Source organism: Chrysochloris asiatica, unplaced genomic scaffold (assembly GCF_000296735.1).
Source record: "Chrysochloris asiatica unplaced genomic scaffold, ChrAsi1.0 scaffold00252, whole genome shotgun sequence".
NCBI lineage: Eukaryota > Metazoa > Chordata > Mammalia > Afrosoricida > Chrysochloridae > Chrysochloris > Chrysochloris asiatica.
In genome coordinates, this window is record NW_006408770.1 from 3262721 (window position 1) to 3281977 (window position 19257).

Sequence of the window (19257 nt, forward strand, 5' to 3'; positions counted from 1 at the left end):
TTGTAACCATGGCAATGAGACGATATATGATAGAATGAATGTAAAACTAATGTTCTCCCATGTAAACTATCACATAATTCAGAATAAAACATTTAAGAAAAAAAAATCAAGCTTGTATCATTTGCATATCACAGGTTATTAACGAATCTTCCTCCAATCTCAATCTATTTGCTCAGCACACAGAATGAGTATGTATGGTGAAATGATACAACCTTGAAACACACACAGAGTATTATCAGATTTATTAAACCATCTCTCTGTGACAAATTAAAGTTCTTATATGACACAGATAGTTTGTGCTCTACTGTTAACATAAAGGTCATTGTTGTTGTTAAGTGCCACTAAGTCGGTACCAACTCATAGCGACCCTGTATAGGTTTCCAAGGAGTGGCTGGTGAGCTGAACCGCCGACCTTACAGTCCAAAGCAACCTTGCAGTCCAGGATATTAACCCACAGTGTTACATTCTCCAAATGTAACAGAAGACAACAAGCCTAGCAAGTTGCTTTCATTAAGATTATAGCCAAGAAATTCTGTTGTGTAGCTTTACTCTGAAACACATGGGGGTCACTATGAGTTGCAATTGACTCAACAGCACTGAAAACAAAGAACAACATACAATTACAAAGTGTATAACAATTTAGTTGCTTTCAGGTGTTAGGGATAGTGTTGACATTGGTAGAAAGGATGTGCGTGACTGTGAAAGAATGAGAGAGATCTTTGTGTTGATGGAGGCATTTTTTTTTTCACTAAATTAACAGCCAAATCTCTCCACTGAATCCATGTAAATTTCTTGTTTTGTGTGGTACTATGGCTTAATGGAGACCTAGTGTGGCGCTGTGAGTTAATGCGCCAGACTGCAAAGCCGTTTGTACTGCAAGGATGATGGTTCAAGCTCATTAGCTGCTCCTCGGAAACCCTATACAGGGTCACTATGGGTTGGAATCGACTAGAAGGCACTTAACAACAACAACATGGGTTAATGCGCCAGATTGCAAAGCCATTTGAACTTCAAGGTCGGTGGTTCAAGCTCAACAGCTGCTCCTCAGAAAACCCTATACAGGGTCACTATGGGTTGGAATCGACTAGAAGGCACTTAACAACAACAACATGGGTTAATGCGCCAGATTGCAAAGCCATTTGAACTTCAAGGTCGGTGGTTCAAGCTCAACAGCTGCTCCTCAGAAAACCCTATACAGGGTCACTATAGGTTAGAACCGACTCGACGACACTAAACAACAACATCATCACAACATAATTATATAAACTGTAACCACTGGGAAAAAGTAGGTACAGGGTCCACAACCCATTTCTGTTCTATCTGTGTAAGTACCTACAAATCTACATTATCTTAATGAAAAATTTACAAATAAAAGAACAAAACAGTACAGACAGAGCTAACTGGGGAAACTGAGACTTAAGAAAACTACACTGCTTTCTGGCTACAAAAACTTTAGTTATGGTCATTATCTTCGAGTTTATGTTAATGCACTTTCCACGCTGCTTTAGTGTAAACAAGAACTATGTCTATTGTAAACAAAAACTATGAACTATTGCGCCCATAAAAATTAGAACATATACATAACCTCTAATATTTCTGATTTCAATCTGGACAACTTTAACAACTCTCAAGTATCTCCCCAAATCAATAAAATACAAATATGCTGAAAGAATGAATTTTAGCTGTGTGTTAATTGTTATTGCTATTGTATGACACTGAGTCAGTTCCGAGTCAACAGAGAACACTATATACAGTTAAAGAGGAGTGGCTGGTGGGTTTGAACCACCAACCTTGCCTTTAGCAGTCCACACCAAGGATCCATGTATTTATCGGTGGTTCCACACCAGGACTCCATGTGTTGATCGGTGGTAGTGGTTGTGTGCCGGCAAACTGGTTCTGACTCATAGTGACCCTTATAGGGTTTCTGAGGCTGTAAACCTTTACGGGAACAGAAAGTTTCATCTTTCTCCCACAGGTCATTGGCAGATTTGAAATGATTACACTGAGGTTAGCAGTCCAACTTCCAATCCATTATACGCTACCCGGGATCCTTATGTGTTTATTGTTATTTTCCTTGTTAAGTATCATCAAGTTGGTTCTAAATCAAAGCAACTCAGTATAGGGTTTTTGAGGAATGGTTGGTGAGTTTCAACCACTGACCTTGCAGTTCAATTTACCTTGCAATCTAGTGCTTATGCTACAACAACACTCCAGAACTCCCTATGTGATTATTGTTGTTGTTGTTAAGTGCCATCAAGTCGGTTCTGACCCACATCAATCCAGTATAAGGTTTATTTGCTGTTGTTGTTAAGTGCCGTCAAGTCAGTTCTGACCCATAGAGCCCTTGAATAGGGTTTTTGTGGAGTGGCTGGTGAGCTTGAACTGCTGACCTTGTGGTTCAAACCGACATTGCAGTCCAGCGTATTAACCCACAGTGCCACATTACAGGACTCCACAGGATTTATTGTTGTTGTTGTTAAGTGCCATCAAGTCGATTCCGATCCATAGTGCCCTTGCATAGGGTTTCCAAAGATTTGTATAGGTAAGCTTGAACCGCTAATCTTACTGTTCAAACTGACTCTGTAGTCCAGCACATTACCCCACAGCACCACACCAGGACACCATATGGTTTATTGTTGTTGTTTAGTGACATCGAGTCGGTTCTGACCAACAGCAACCTTGTATAGGGTTTCCAAGGAGCAGCTGGTGAGCTTGAACCATCGACCTTGCAGTTCAAATGGCTTTGCAGTCTGGCACATTAACCCACAGCGTCATGGTTGCGAATCAGGCTGCGAACCTTAAGGTCAGCAGTTTGAAACTACAAGCTGTTCCATGGGAGAAAGATGAGGCTTTCTGCTCCCATAAAGATTTACAGCCTTGGAAACCCTGTACAGTCAGAACCGACTCCACGGCACATAACAACAACAACAACAAGCCATGGTAATTTCAATAACCTTGTATGCACGTGAAAGCTGGATAGTGAATAAGGAAGACTGTAGAAGAATTGATGCTTTTGACTTATGGTGTTGGAGAAGAATATTGAAAGTACCATGGGCTGCCAAAAGATACATTTTGGAAGAAGTGCAGTCAGAGTGCTCCTTGGAAGCCAAGATGGCCATCTCTCATGTTTTGGACATATTGTCAGGATGGACCAATCTCTGGGGAAGGATATCATGTTTGGTAAGGTGGAGGGTCAGAGAAAAAGAGGAAGACCCCCAATGAGATGGATTGGCCAAGTTTCAGCATCAGTAGACTCAAGCGTGGCAACAATAGTGAGGTTGGCCCAGGATTGGGCAGTGTTTTGTTCTGCTGTGCATAAGGTCGCTATGGGTTGCTACCAACTCGACAGCACCTAACAACAATAACAAAGCCAAACTGAGAAAGAAAGAAAGAGAAGATCAAAATGGATGACAGGAGACACAGAAACTAGTTCTAGGATGCAGGGTGGCTAAAGAAACCGAATAAATGAGGACATAAAAAAATGTTGAACAGAAAATTACAAAACGCAGCTTGAAAAGATAAAATATTTTAAAGTAATGTGAAAAGATCTGGAGTTAGATTATCAAAGGAAAAGAACCCGTTCAGCATTTCTAAAGTTGAAAGCATTGGAGAAAAATATTAAGCCTTGACTTGCAATATACTGAAAGATTCTATAGACAAACTTACATGATGCATGAAGTGTCAAAAGAAAATGGAAGGAATACACAGAGTCACTGTACCAAAGGAAATGGTCAATGTTAAACCATTTCAGGAGATAGCATATGATCAAGAATCAATAGTATTTAAGGAAAAAGTCTAAGCTGTACTGAAGGCACTGGTGAAAAACAAGGCTCTAGGAATTGACAAAATGCAAACTGAAATCTTTCAATCAACAGATGCAGCACTGGCAGGAAATTGGAAAACAGTCACCAGTCACCAATCGGAAGAGATCTATATTCGTGCCCATTCCAAAGAAAGGAAACCCAATGGAATGCAGGAAATTTCAAACAATTATCATTAATATTGTTGTTGTTAAGTGCCGTTGAGTCGGTTCCGACTCATAGAGACCCTGTACAGGGTTTCCAAGGGTGTAAATCTTTACGGGAGTAGAAAGCCTCATCTTTCTCCCGCGGAGCGGCTGGTAGTTTCGAACCACTGACCTTAAGGTTCGCAGCCCGATTCGTAACCACTACGCTACCAGAGCTCCTTACATTAATATTACATACAAGTAAAATTTTGCTGAAGGTAACTGCAAAATGTTTACAGCTGTACATGAAAATGAGCTGCCTGAAATTCAAGCCAGATTCAGAAGTGGAATTGTGGATATCATTGCTAACGTCAAATGAAACTTGACTGAAGCAGGTAATACCAGAAAGATGTTCACTTGTGCTGTATTGACTATGCAAAGACGTTCAACTAGGTGGATCATAACAACTATGATAACAATGCTTAGAATGGTTACTCAACAACACTTAATTGTGCTTATGAGGAATATAGACCAAGAGGCAGTCATTCGAACAGAACAAGGGGACACTAGATAGTTTAAAATCAGGAAAGGTGTGTGCCAGCATTGTATTCTTTCACTAAACTTATTCAAACTGTATGCTGAGCAAATAATCTGAGAAGCTGAATTATATGAAGAAGAATGTGGCATTAGGACATTAACAAACTGTAATATGTAGATAATACAACCTTGCTTGCTGAAGGTAAAGAGAACTTAAAATATTTACTGAAGAAGATCAAAGATCAAAGCCTTCAGTATGGGTTGCACCTCAATGTAAAGGAAACAAAATTCCTCACCACTGGACCAATAAATAACACCAAGATAAATGGAAAAAAAGATTAGAGTTATCAAAGACTTCATTTTGCTTGGATCCACTATCAATACTCACGGAAGCAGCAGTCAAGAAATCAAATGACATATTGCACTAGATAAATCTATTGCATTAAGTAAATCTTTAAAGCGTTCAAGCGCAAAGATGTCAGTTTGAATACTAAGGTGAGCCTCATATGCATGTTAAAGTTGGACAATGAATAAGGCAGACCATAGAAGAATTTATGAATTTGAGTTATAGTGTTGGAGATGTATATGAAAGGTACCATGGACTGCTAGAAGAACACACTAATCTATGTTGGAAGAAATACAGCCAAAACAGTCCTTAGAAGGCAGGATGGCAAGACTTCATCTCTCACACTTAGGACATATTATCAGGAGGGACCCGACTGGAGAAGGCCATCATGCTAGGTAAAGCTGAGGGTCAGTGAAAAAGAGGAAGATCCTCAACGAGGTGGATTGGCATAATGGCAGCAGCAATGCACTCAAGTGTAACAATTGTGAAGATAGCTCAAGACCAGACAGTGCTTCCTCCTGTTGTGCACAGGGTCATTATGAATTGGAACTGATTCAGTGGCAACTACCAACAACAATGATTGTTGTGGTGGTTGTGTTCCTTGGAGTCGGTTCTGACTCCTAACAATCAAAGGTTCTGACTCCTAACAATATAAAGGTTTCCAAGACGGAGCATAAAGCCTCTTCTTTCCCCCACAGAGCACCAGGTAGATTCGAATTGTAGACCTTAAGGTTAACAGCCTAATGCATAACCCACGGAGCTACCACAGGGCTCCTTTAAGGAACCTGTATCTATATCAGTAGTCTTTAGAACAGAATAAAGGAATACTGAATGGCTACATACCAGGACAAGTGTGTATCCTTTAACCATATATTTTCAATCTGTATGCTAAACAAATAATCTGAGAAGCTGAATTATATAAAGAGCATCAGGATTACAGCAAGACTTGATTAACAACCTGCGATATGCAGAGGATACAACCTTGCTTGTTAAAAGCGAGAATTTAGAATTACTGTTGAAGATCAAGGAGCTCTGGTAGCGGTGGTTACGAATCGGGCTGCGAACCTTAAGGCCAACAGTTTGAAACTACCAGCAGCTCCGCGGGAGAAAGATGAGGCGTTCTGCTCCCATAAAGATTTACAGCCTCGGAAACCCTGTATAGGGTCGCTATGGGACGGAACCGACTCGACGGCACTTAACAACAACAACAACTGTTGAAGATCAGACTACAGCCTTCAGTATGGATTGTACCTCTATGTAAGAAAACAAAACCCCTCAGCACTGGACCAATAAATTACATCATGATAAATGGAGAAATGTTTGAAGTTGTCAGAGACTTTATTTAACTTGAATTCACAATCAACACTCATGAAAGCAGTAGTCAAGAAATCAAACTGACGTATTGCATTAGGCAAATCGCTAAAAAAGACCTCTTTAAAGTGTTAAAGAGCAAAGATGTCACTTTAAGGACTAAGGTGATCCTGACCCAAGCCATGGTATTTTCAATCACCTCATATGCATGTCAATGTTAAACAAAGAATAAGGAATATCATAAAAGAATCAGTGTACCTGAATTATGGTGTTGGTTAAAAAAATATTGAAAGTACTATGGACTGGCAAAAAAATAAACAAATCTGTCTTGGAAGATGTACAGCCAGAATGCTCCTTAGAAGTAAGGAAGGAGAGACATGTTGACAGAAGGGATCAGTCCCCAGAGAAGGACATCATGCTTGGAAAAGTGGAATGTCAGTAAAAAAGAAGACCCTCAACAAGATGGCAACAGTTGCAGCAACAATGGCTCAAATCTTAACAACTGTGGGGAGGACACCAAGCTTGGTAAAGTGGAGCATCAGCAAAAAAGTAGACCCTCAACAAGATGGATTGAAGCAGTTGCAGCAAAAAATAGACTCAAACAACAATTGTGAGCAAGCACAGGACCAAGCAGTATTTCTTTCTGTTGTGCAAAGTGTCTGCATGAGTCAGGACAAGTAACTCAATGTCACCTACCACCAAAAAGAAAGTCCAGCATTCACATTTCAATGTTATCTCCTACTAGTCATCACATAGAATGTTACACGTAGACATTATGTTCTTGTGATGTTTATAAATTTGGAAAACTGAGTAAACCAATCAAAGGCTTAGATTATGTTTTACAAATGAGATTACGATTATTCAATTAATGTAATCATTTCCTCACACTTGTATACAAATATTTTTTTAAATAGCACACAGGATATGAAAATGTATTATAGTCAAGATATCCCTATGCAAGTGCTTCCAGACATTATAGGTTATAATACCAAATAGGATATATTCTTCTTATGATCTAGCAGAATTTCAGTTTGTGACCCCTGTTAAAATTTGAACATATTTTACATACATATTTTAATACTCTTCATATATTAAAGCAATTATTAAGGAACACACCTGTTGTTTTCTCATTGAACAAACTCTACTACCTTTACCACATTTTTCGAAGGCCATGCTTTCATACGTGTGTGTTTAAATGTATGTATATAAACATATCCTCTTTATTATACAGAAGTCCCACATTGAAAACCCTCTCAAGACCTCACTCTTCCTTATTTGATCCTGATTTGTGTTACTTTGCTATAGCAAATCTGTACCCATAAAATATAATACTTTCAGTGACTTTTGTGAGCCACTCCAGTGAATTATCAAATTCAAAATAGAAGCCAGCAGGTGAAATTCAGAGAGTTCAGAGCTTGTGCTTGTGGCTGACATACCAAATGGGTAGTTGCAAAATTCCAAATTTGCAAGCAGCAATTCAAAGTAAGGTTGTTGTGTGAATTGTCGAATATGGTATAGGTATCTGCCTATATGGTAGTCTGAAGGATAGCTGTTCTTTAACTTGTTGGTTAGGGGTAGAAAAAGAGTTCCATGTGAGTATCTGGTGTCAGACATGATTGAAAAGTGAGGAAGAGAGAACTTGATTAACTTTACATTTTGGGGACTGGATTAAATGTTGATTTTCAGTCATGAAACTATATTCACACAAGATCTTGTACACAAATATTTAGAGCTGCTTTAATTATAATTGTCAAAAATTGGAAACAACTCAAATGTACCTCAACTGAGAATGAATAAACAAACCGTAATACTACATAAAGACCATGAAATATTACTAAGCAATTAAAAGAAATAAACATCTCAAGATGCAAAAGGCTACAAATTGTATGATTCCATTTATATATGACATTCTAGAAAATGCACACTATGGATGGAGAACACATAAGTACTTGCCAGGAGTGACGGATGAGGAAAAGATGTGACTATAAAATAGCATGAGTAAATTTTGGGGTGAGGAGTGACAAAACAGTTTTGTATTTTGACGTACATGTTACAATTGTCAAAACTTTTATAAGTGTACACCAAAGAGAACAAATTTTACTTCATGTAGATTTTAAATGAATTTTTTTAAACTCTCTACACATACAGAAAACATTACCTACCTCACATTTGTTTCATCATTAAATTCTTCAGCCCACTTCTTCCTTGACTGTGCAGTAGTAGAACCATCTAAACGGTAATAGTCAATGTTTCTAAGCCACTTTCCTTCACCTGAAAATATAACAACAAAAATAAATTTGATAGATTGTTCTTCCAATACTAGATTTTTAAACCTTGTTCACCATTTAAGAACTGATTATATATATTCTATTTTACAGCATAAATTTCCTTCAAATTTTTTTCATCTACATATGAATTTGAGAATACATATTTAAAGGGTTTTCTTGATTGCTGTAGTTGTGTGCCGTCGAGTCGGTTTCTACTCATAGAGACCCTATATAGTGTTTCCGAGGAGCGGCTGGTGAGTTTGAACCACTGACCTTATGGTTCACACTTGCATTCTAGTGCATTATCCCACAGCACCACGCCAGACCAGTAAGCCTGTCTTTTTTATGATTACTGAATTTTGTTACACATTTTCCTCCCACTCTATATCCGGGACTTTATACTGTGATCCCTTTCAAAGCTGCCAGTAACTCATTCTCTCAAAGTATTTAGTTACACCTAAGAAGTTTTCATAGCTTTGCCCCCTGTATGCTTTACTGTATCTGTAGATGTAATTGCAGCACACATGAGGATTCAAAAGTTAGAAAAATCCCATTATGTTTAATTCCATTTTTCCATGACCTTTTTGAAGCACCTTCGTGTAAATACATATGTAGAAATATCTTATCAAACTAGTAAAATGGACAATGTTCATTTATTGATAGTTTTACAGTAAATAATTTTTTGTAATATCATTTTCAGATAATGAAGCACTACCCACAGAATTTTACTAATAAAGCACAAGATTTTACTAATAAAATTAATGTGTGGTAATAACAGAAAAATATATTTAAGTCAACATTATAGATAATTTTAGTCAAATCATAGAATACATATATAGTTCCTGAAGGATAAAGGACTAGGTAGACAAATTATACAGACACTCTAAAAAAAAGACATGAGAAACCCAATGAAACAGAAATGGATAATCCTGAGCTTCAGAGAAAAGGCTATGTAGTCCATAGAATGGACTAAATAATAACCAGGAAAAGATGCTGAACAGAGTTAGCTAGTCTGACTTGGCACACTCATCTTGAACTTTTACAAGTAGCATTTAATCAAAATGGCCTGACATTACAGACACATATTAGTATCTGGTGATAAGAAGGGTGTGATTCTCAGTTGTTCACCACACTCTCCTTTCCTTGTGACAGGCGACATGGCCAGGATCCACCCCTACACAAACCCTGCTCTGCCAGAGGTCTGAGCCACTCCATGGTGAGCTGGAAATGGGTGCATCACCCCAAGTCTAAAGGTGCGTGAATGCCAACTCTTTACATATGCAGCACTGCAGTTCATGGCAAGTCCAGGATAAGCAAGAACTCCAATAATCAGCCTCCTTGCCACCAGCTGCCCTCTGGGTTTGAGAGAGTTTCTTGTGGGAACAAAGACTGACCTCAGCCACTATGAAGACCTACACACACTGCTTCAAAATAAAGTGCTCTAACCATAGACAACACCTAGACCCAACAATTCCCATCTAAGACAGAACAGTCAGCTTTTCACCACTTCTCCTCCCACCTTGTGAGCTCCTTGGCTGGCAGAGGGTGCTAAGCCATACCAGATACCCTACATTAATAGCAGATACCCCAACATTAATAGCAAAGTTCAATAAATAGTAAAATAAAAATAAATAATAATAAAAAAGAAACAGAAAACAACAAATGCTGGTGTGGATGTGGAAAAATGTGGGACTCTCCTACACTGCTGGTGAGACTCTAAAATGGCGCAACCACTGTGGAAAATGGTGTAACACTTTTTCAAAGTTAGAAACAGGAATATCATATAACCCAGCAATCCCTCTAATTGGTATATATAGGAAGGCAGGGCTTGATGGCAGATTAGGGAGAAGCGCAGTGCAGACCTCCACCAGCAATAACAGAATACTGGACAAAGCATGATCAGGGGATGGTCCCAGAACTCAAAACTACATATAAAGAAATATTTAGAAAGTTTGAAGGCTTATAGCAGTGGAATTTGGAGAAGCAAGAAAGGTAGTGTTTTCTGATTGGTGGCTCTCAGTCGGCTCCCAGAGTGGCCATTTTGGGCGAGACAGAGCTGGTAAATGATCAGAGAAGCAATTCCACCGCAGAGGTCTGCGATCCTCGGTATAAAGGTGTGGACTTTTTTTTTCTCTGTTCATTGGTCTCTTGCTGTCTGTGTACTTCCAATCTGGTGACTATAGGGATGCCTGAGTAAATAGGACACCCCTCCACACCTGGAACACTCTACTACGTATGCACATGGATCTGCCCAGCAAAGGACTCTGTGCACAGAATCTAAGAAATGGAAAGGCACAGCTAAAACCGAATGCCCCCCACAAAATGGCTTCAGCCGGCCCTAAATTGTTTTATCACTAAAAACATAATCCTGAACGGGAATTGTGGAGTGGGAGAGAGAGAGAGCAGCACCACAAAACAGCAAACATAATGATAGCAATTAATTCACACCTATCAATAATTACACTGAATGTCAATGGATTCAATGCACCAGTTTGAGACAGAGTGTGGCAGAATGTATAAGAAAACAAGACCCTTCAATACGCTGTCTGTAAGAGACACACTTTACACACAAAGACAAATACAGACTAAAAGTTAAAGGATGAAATAATATACCAAGCTAATTGCAATAAAAAACAAGGAGTGGCAAAACTAATCTCTAATAAAACAAACTTTAAGGCAAAATCCAGCATAATTGGTATATATGTATCCTAGAGAAATATAAACAACATGAAAAGCCACATGTATATCCATGTTCATCACAACACTATTTACAATAGCACTATATTGCTATCAATGGAAAAAATGGATAAACAACCTTTGGCATATGCATACAAGGCAAAACTGAATAACATTAAAGAATAACAATAAATCTGTGAAACACCTTATAGCAAGTATGCATCTGGAATACATTAAGCTCAGTGAAGTTAGTAAATCACAAAAGGGCAAACATTGGAACCAGACTACTATTATAAAAAAGTAAAAAATAAAAAAAGGTTTTCACACTAAAAGAAACATTCTTTGATTGTTACCAATGGTGGGTCAAAAGAGGGGTTGGGGAGGGAAAATTCACTGGCTAGAAGACAAACACTTGATAACCTGGGTGACAGAGAAAGCAGTATCTAGTAAGAAGATTTTAATAAAAAAAACAAAAAACCAACTATGGATGGAGGGGAAGACATGGGGAGTAGTCCAAAAGTTAAAGGCAGGTAAATACTGTTATAATGAATGGGCAGATTAATGGCTAAACATTCAAGTGACTGAATGGGTACATGAGGGAGAGTAGGAGTTGATATATAGATGATAGATAGATAGATAGATAGATAGATAGATTTGACAGAGGATACTGGTACATAGGTATTTACCTTTGTTGTAAATATATCCACGAATGTGGTAGAGCATACAGAGGGCAACGTTATGAGAACTTCTTAGATATTACCAAACACCAGCAAGGAATGAGTCCCTTGGTCTAGGGGCTCAAGATCATAGTTTCTGGAGACATCATGGTCAATTGGCACAATATCACCCAGAAAAAAAAATGCTCTACATCCTACTCTAGTAAGTAGCACCCATCCAAAGTGTAATTATTGGTCTGTCTCTGTCCGAAGGAAAGTAGAGTAATGGAAATTGAAAATACTTATAAACAAATAGTCTAATGGATTGATGGTCCACGTGAATATCAATCTTCATTACAGAGACCAGAGAACTAGATGGTTCCTGGCTACAAACACCAACTTGTTTGAAAGGGATTACATTAGTAGGTCCCAGATACAGTGGGAGAAAAACGTGAAATGAAATTCAAAATGATAAAAAAAAAAAAAGACCAAGCTCACTGGTTTGGTAGAGACTGGCAGAACCCTGCGACTATGGTCCTTTGTCACCCTTCATATCTAGAACTGAACTCACCATCATAGCTCCATTTTCAATCAAGTACTAGATAGGTATATATGACATACACCAACACTAATGAGGTACGGCACACCATAAAATGGTTAACCATTTAAGATCAAAAGAGCAGCAGATACTCAAGGACCAAGTTCATACGCATAGGGAAAGGAGGAAGATGTGGGATAAGTGAGGTTACATTGATGGAACTGCAATCATTGAAATGAAATGAAACATGTGATTTATTGAATGTAAAACCAATGAACTGCTCTGTACATGTTCACACAATTCACAATAAAAAGGACTATACATACAAACTATATATATATATATATATATATACAAGGTATATCATGAAAAAGGGAGCGTAGGAAAGTAAGACCATAGAAGAAATGATGCCTTTGAGTTATTGTATTCGAGAACTATACTAAGGGTACCATGGACTACTAGAGCAATCAATCTGTGTTGGAAGAAGTACAGCCAGAATGTTTCTTAGAAGCCAGGATAACAAGACTTCGTCTTTCATACTTTGGACATGTTATCAGGAGGGACCAGTCCCTTCAGAAGGATATCATGCTTGCTGAAGTGGAGGGTCAGCAAAAAAGAGGAAGAGCCCAAATGAGATGGAGTGGCATAGTGGCAGCAGCAATGGACTCAAGCTTAATAATTATGAGGAAGACAAAGGGCTGGGTACTGTTTCATTCTGTTGGGCATAAGGTCACTCTGAATTGGAACCATCTCGAGGGCATCTAACAACATAACTAACACTGAAATGTAAGAGGCACACAGAAAAAAATCCTATCACTAATTTTCTTTGGAGTCCAAGAGAAGATGCAGATAAGGGTACCATATTTTCATACAAATAATGTGCATGCTATATGTTTGTCAAACAGCGCAACCAATCCATGTATATTATTTTCATAAATATAGCATACCAATAATTATTATAATTACTTGTGGCTGATTTTAATTTCATTTTTTACCTCATTGTGTTAAGAATTTAATGTTGTTGGGCTAGAACTTATCGCATGAAAACTTTATTCTAGGTAGGTTTCTCCTAAACCAAGTGATCTAATGGAAAACTGAATGGGCTTGTGATGAAAATGGGATGCCATGTTGAAACCAATGAATATGAATGCAGGAGGAGTTAGAAATTACTAAGGAATGATCATAGGCATAATCCTACAAAAACAAGATACTGTATACTGCATTGCTTTCAAAATCTTAAATTGAAGTATAATAATTTTAAACCAATGTCTTTAAAATCAAGAAATAAAGGAAATGGAAGAAACTGTTTTCATATTAAAATAATACATTTTATTCATTATCATTAATCAACTCCCAGAAGCCTTCAAAGTCTATTCCCTGTCATTGTCATTTAAATATCTAGCAGCTGTCTGCAAACATCCTTTGAGTTCTGAATTGAAGTCATCACCACTACTGACTTCAGAGTCTTCCATCTCTATAACTGGTTCTATATTGGCACACGATCCCAGCCTTTCTAAAGCTGTTGTGGATGGTTTCTGTGGTTATTTTCCCTGAAGCAGAAGTGACCCACTTGCAAATTTCTGTAAACATTTTCTTCTTCAATCATCCTGATGCTGTAAGCACTGCATCCATTCATTCCACTGTCTTCTCACTTAAGTCGTGACTGGGTTGCTAACTGCTGTGTTCAGCAGCTTGCAGATAAGACCACCATGTATGACTACTGTAAGTGTACCTATTGAATTAATAAAATTATCATTTTTTTTCCTTGTGAGCAATAATAGCTTTGAAAATTAGTAAAGATTTCTATAAGAATCCCTCCTATATTTTCATAACCCATATTTTCATAACATCAACATCCATCCATTCCTTCCTTCCTATTACAATGACCACCCCAACACCATAACTGATGTGCAGTTTTCAACATCTGTTGTTATTTCACCCCATTCATAGTGCAACCAAAGACTACAGTGAAGGAAACCCTCTCATGCCCAATGGCTGAAATGGCTACAGATTTTGTACCTGAAAAAGTTACTATCCTAGTGGCCAGAATGTAAAAAGGCATTGAAACTTCATCCATATTATGTTCTTTGTAGATACTGAGTTCGGATATTTTAAAGATGAATTCACAGAAGTTGACTTTCTTTTGCTCTCATTCATTCAGAAGTAGTTAGTATACAGTGGTTTTCATTCTCATGGAAGGGCTATTCCTTTTCTTGTATTTCAGATCCTGTTGAAACCTACCTTGAAATCTCTTTCATTTGAAAAAGCTTCACTTTGCTTTAAATGTTGACAGTAGAACCAGTTTGATTTTGTTCCCTTTGAGAAATAACCCACTCTTTCAAGTGGTTCTCCAATTGAGGCCATTTCACTTTGGGGCCACTACATGTGTACTTTTGCAAATTCATTTTCTTTGCTTCTTTATCTTTCTCCATTAGAGAATGGTGACACCAACCTCAAACTATCTCACTGCTGCTTTGTTGCTTGTTTCTTCTGAACAAAAAATGACTTTGTGTTTGAAGTTAGCAGTTTAAGACTTGCATGTAGTTCTTGACATGATACTAAAGATACAGATTTGCAAACTGAAAAAAATGCAAGTAATATAATAACTGAATAGGCTGGTTCTAGTAAAGAGATCACAAAATTCCAATATGAGTTTTACAAGAAGCACAGGCTTTTTTATATATTTGCAAGCATAACTAAGGTAACTTATGATCATTGGTCGAAGATGAGTCCAAGCTTCTTTGTGTATGCTTCCAATTGAAAATATATGATTTATGGACAGGCTTCAGTAAGCTCCAGTTTTTGGTTGATGACTCAAGAGCTACAAGAATATGATCACTAATTTAAATTAAAACAAATGCAGTTTTAATTTTTTTATTTTCCAATTACCAGGGTATACACCAGGCTTGATTAATTACTTCTTTTTTGTTTGTTTGTTTTAATTAAATGTTTTTATTTTGCATTGAGTGAAAGTTTACAGGGCACATCATCAGCTTCACATTCAACCATTCATATAGCTTGTTTCATTACATTGATTATTATCCCCGCTATATATCATCAGTTTACAGTGTTTCTCTCTATCCTCTTTAGCTTTTTTTTTTTTTTTTTTTTTTTTGGATTGGGGGGGACTTGGCTTATTGGAATTTACAGTCTCGGCTTTTAGGGGAGGTTTTTACATTTGTCTGTGGATATCCAGGGCTCACGTATGAGATTACTAACAAGCATTACTGAATAATCAGATGAGGGACAGTTTAGGTAGCTAGAGTCTGATCCTCAGAGCCTATGGTTTGGACGGTCAACAACGCTAGGGCCCACAGGAGCTTGGCCTCCTGACCGGGTCTGTGCTGTCTGCATCTGAGTCCTCCTTTTTTATTGATTGTTTAAGGGATTGATTCATTACTTCTTGAACATGTCTTATATCTTTATTATACTAACATAATCAGAAGTAACATTTTCAGATTATTGAACAAGGATTAATAAGGCCAAAATTTACTTCCAGAATTCCAAAACGAAATGCAGGTGGGTGAGCTACACCAGAACGTTTAGACATAATTTCATCATTTCTGTGGACAATATATGTACACCTATTTGTGAAAATATGATCATTTATTAACTTGCTAGGTGAACAAGTATTTACTATGGTGTGAGGCATAGATAATGCAAATATACATAAGAGTGTGTTTGTCCTCAATGAACACAGATTTTTAATGAAATAGATTAAAATATCATACAACATGAAGCATTCTCTGGGAACAAAGCCTTGGAATCCAACTGCCTTTCTTCTCGTACTCCATACTATATCTAACCCATGAGCAAATCCAACTGGCAGAGATAAAGGATTCAATCATTTCTCAGGACCTCTATTGCCATCAGGCTGATCCAAACATTATCAGAATTTATTTGAATTACTGAAATAGTATTCTATATCCTAGCTGTGGTCTCCCTCCCACTCTTGACTTGTGAGTAATTTTGTTAAAGTCATATCATATCGCTATTACATTCAAAACTTCAAATAACATCTCACCTCAAAGTAATAGCAAAGATCTTTATGACTACCTGTTTGACCTCATCATTTCTCCTCTTATCTCCTTCAGACGCACAGGAGTTATTGTTGTTCTGCAAACATGTTAGGCAAGTTCACATATAATGGCTCTTTCAATTGTTGTTTCCTCAGTGTGAAATGCTCATCCTTTAGATAGTTGCATGTCACATATTTCCTTCAGATCTTTTTACAATATCATTTTATTTCTTTTTGTTGTTGAAAATATACCCAGCAGAACATATACCAATTCAACAATCCAGATCACTGTTAAATGTTATCTCATCAATAAAGCCCAGTCTGATAACTCTAAATACTTAAAAACTGCCTATCACCCTTTACAATATTTTATTGTTTCACCATAGCACTTTCACTATACATATACTTATTTGTTTCTTATTGGGTTCCCCTGAGAAAAAGATAACATCCAGGAGAGATTAAGGACATTTTCTGCTTCATTAATTACTTTATACTTAGCACCTAGAATTGTGCCTTGCACATGGTAGGTATCCTACAAATATTTACAAAATGAAATGATCTCTAGAAAGCTATATGAATTATGTACACATTTAATTTGGGGCTGGGAAATGAGGCAGTTAACTTGATGGGTTATTCTTAAGTGAACTTGGGAAAGGGAAGAAAAAACCCTTCCTCCTCTAGCAATCCAGGAACAAGGCTGTTAGATTACATGTTAAATTTTGCTTAGAAAAAAGAAATTTTATTAGTAAACATATTGGAAACCCATTTATATGTGGTATGGTATCAAATAAAGAGCTAATGTTTCTATTCACTTATTGTAGTAGCCTAAGCAACCACCATATGTGTTATGAAAATAATAAACCATCTTCCTTTGCTATTAAGAGTGGGGTTTATGAGCACAGTAATGAAAAGTATTATCGGTCACAAATTTTAAAACTAGCATAATATTGCATTCCAGTAGTACTCAGGGTGGTGGTGGTAAGTGGTGGTGTACCATGGAGTTGGTTCTGACTCATAGCGACCTGGCATAGGATTACTGAGGCAGAAAACTTTACAGGACGCAGAAAACTTCATCTTTCTCTCAGCAATGGCTGGTAGTTTCAAACTGCTAACCAAGGTTAGCAGTTCAACTCAAACACTGCACTATCAGAGCTCCTTACTACTCAGGTTATCATCAGAAAAAAAAAAAAAAGATCACAATATTGCTGCCTTTTTAAAAAATGTTGTCAGCCAACAATATAGCCCAAGAGTTGCTAAACAAAAAGTATGATTTTGATCACTCATATAACATAAGTATTATCTGCATAAAAACAGTTTTCTTTATTAGAATGAAAATATTAATAAATTCCTTTCATATGTTAATAAGAAGCAAGTAATTTTCAGTTTAATATTAAGATGATGACAAATATAAACACTATAAATAATATTCATACAGTAAAGTATCTTATTCTGAAACAAGAAAATAGCATGATGTGTAATTTGTGGGGAGAGACAAGAAAATAGCATGATGTGTAATTTGTGGGGAGAGACAAGAAAATAGAATGATGTGTAATTTGTGGGGAGAGACACTTTCAGCCATTCCCCAGAAAAACTAGTGAAAATTATTTTTAAACCACACATTTAATCTCAAGAAATGGTCTTAAACATGTACAGCAAGGGAGAAAACATTAATTTTAAAAAATCTCCATAATTTAGTAAGAATAGCAAGAATATATATATTTGAAGTGAGAACTGTTCCTTCCTTTACTCCTCCCAACTCAAAGGAAACTCCATTCCACAATGGTGCAGCCCAAAACAGTGACTCCTCTTCCCCAAAACTTCTAGTTGGAGGGCTAACTTTCCAGGAGAGACAACAAGTGATCATTTCTTTCCTGATCCCAATTATCTGTTGCTGAAGTTAAGTTCCAGGTAAATACACCTGCATGGTGAGGATACTCTTCATCTGCCTAGATCCCAATCAAATGACAGAAGCTCTACCTTGGGCATGTCATGGTGGAAAATACTTATGATCTGCTGGAGAGGCAAGCCTAGGAGATCTGAGGCTATTGAATAAGCCCACTCCAATAGACCACTGTAGGGGTTATTACTCAGAAGCATGCCAATGCCTCGATCTCCAACTCTAGAATCCAGACTCAGAGATTTTGGTTGGGGAAAGAAGTTGGTAAAGAGACAGCTGGGAGGAGCACACCTAGAGCGGGAACAAATTTCAAAGACCAACCTAGGCAACGATCTATTCAAAGACAACCAAATTTGATTAGTTTAATATGTGGTCCAATTTATGTCCAAGGAGACTGCTAAAAATAACTTTGCAAACAGTGCACAAGTAGTAGAATTTAACAGCTAAGTATGGTCAAAGAAAGAAGAATACAAAAACACTGTCATCCATGGTGAATGTAAGCATAGCCAAGAAGTGATATCAGAGAAATTATACTGTAGGGAAAGGGAGTATAATAAAACAAGACCAGTTGCTATTAAGAAAATTCCAAATCATGATGACCCCATGAGTAGAACTGTGCTCCACAGGATTTTCGATGTCTGTTACCTTTCTAAAGGATTCCTGGTGGCACTGCAAGTTAAGCATTGGGTTTCTAACCAAAAGGTCAGTGGTTTGAACCTACCAGCTACTCCACAGGAGATAAAGCAATCTGCTTTGGTAAAGCTTTACAACCTCAGAAATCCTATGGCACAGCTCTTTTCAGTCTTTATGTTGTTGTTGTTGTTAAGTGTCATCAATTCAGTTACAACTTATAAACTCAGTATAGGTTTCCAAGAAGTGACCAGTTGAACCATCATAGATTTTATTCCCTGTTAAAGTTTTCAGAAGCTAGGCAAATCATTGCGGTGCCTGGCCCTTAAACGTGCCATGTGCCTTTGCTCTCAGGTCAAGAATCACTGAGCAAATAGGAATTGTTACCTTTTTTTGCCCTGCCCACCATGTAAATCAAATGTCTAGGGATATTAG

General features: G+C 37.5%; 1 protein-coding gene across 2 annotated transcripts in view; it reads right to left on the reverse strand.

The window, feature by feature from the left end:
* The window catches only part of ATRX (alpha thalassemia/mental retardation syndrome X-linked), a 335048-nt gene that overhangs the window by 70715 nt on the left and 245076 nt on the right, over nucleotides 1-19257 (reverse strand). For both annotated transcript variants that reach the window (XM_006873737.1, XM_006873736.1), the window contains one exon: nucleotides 8303-8411. In XM_006873737.1, coding sequence (XP_006873799.1) covers nucleotides 8303-8411 — 109 coding nt within the window. The remainder of the gene's footprint in view (nucleotides 1-8302; nucleotides 8412-19257) is intronic.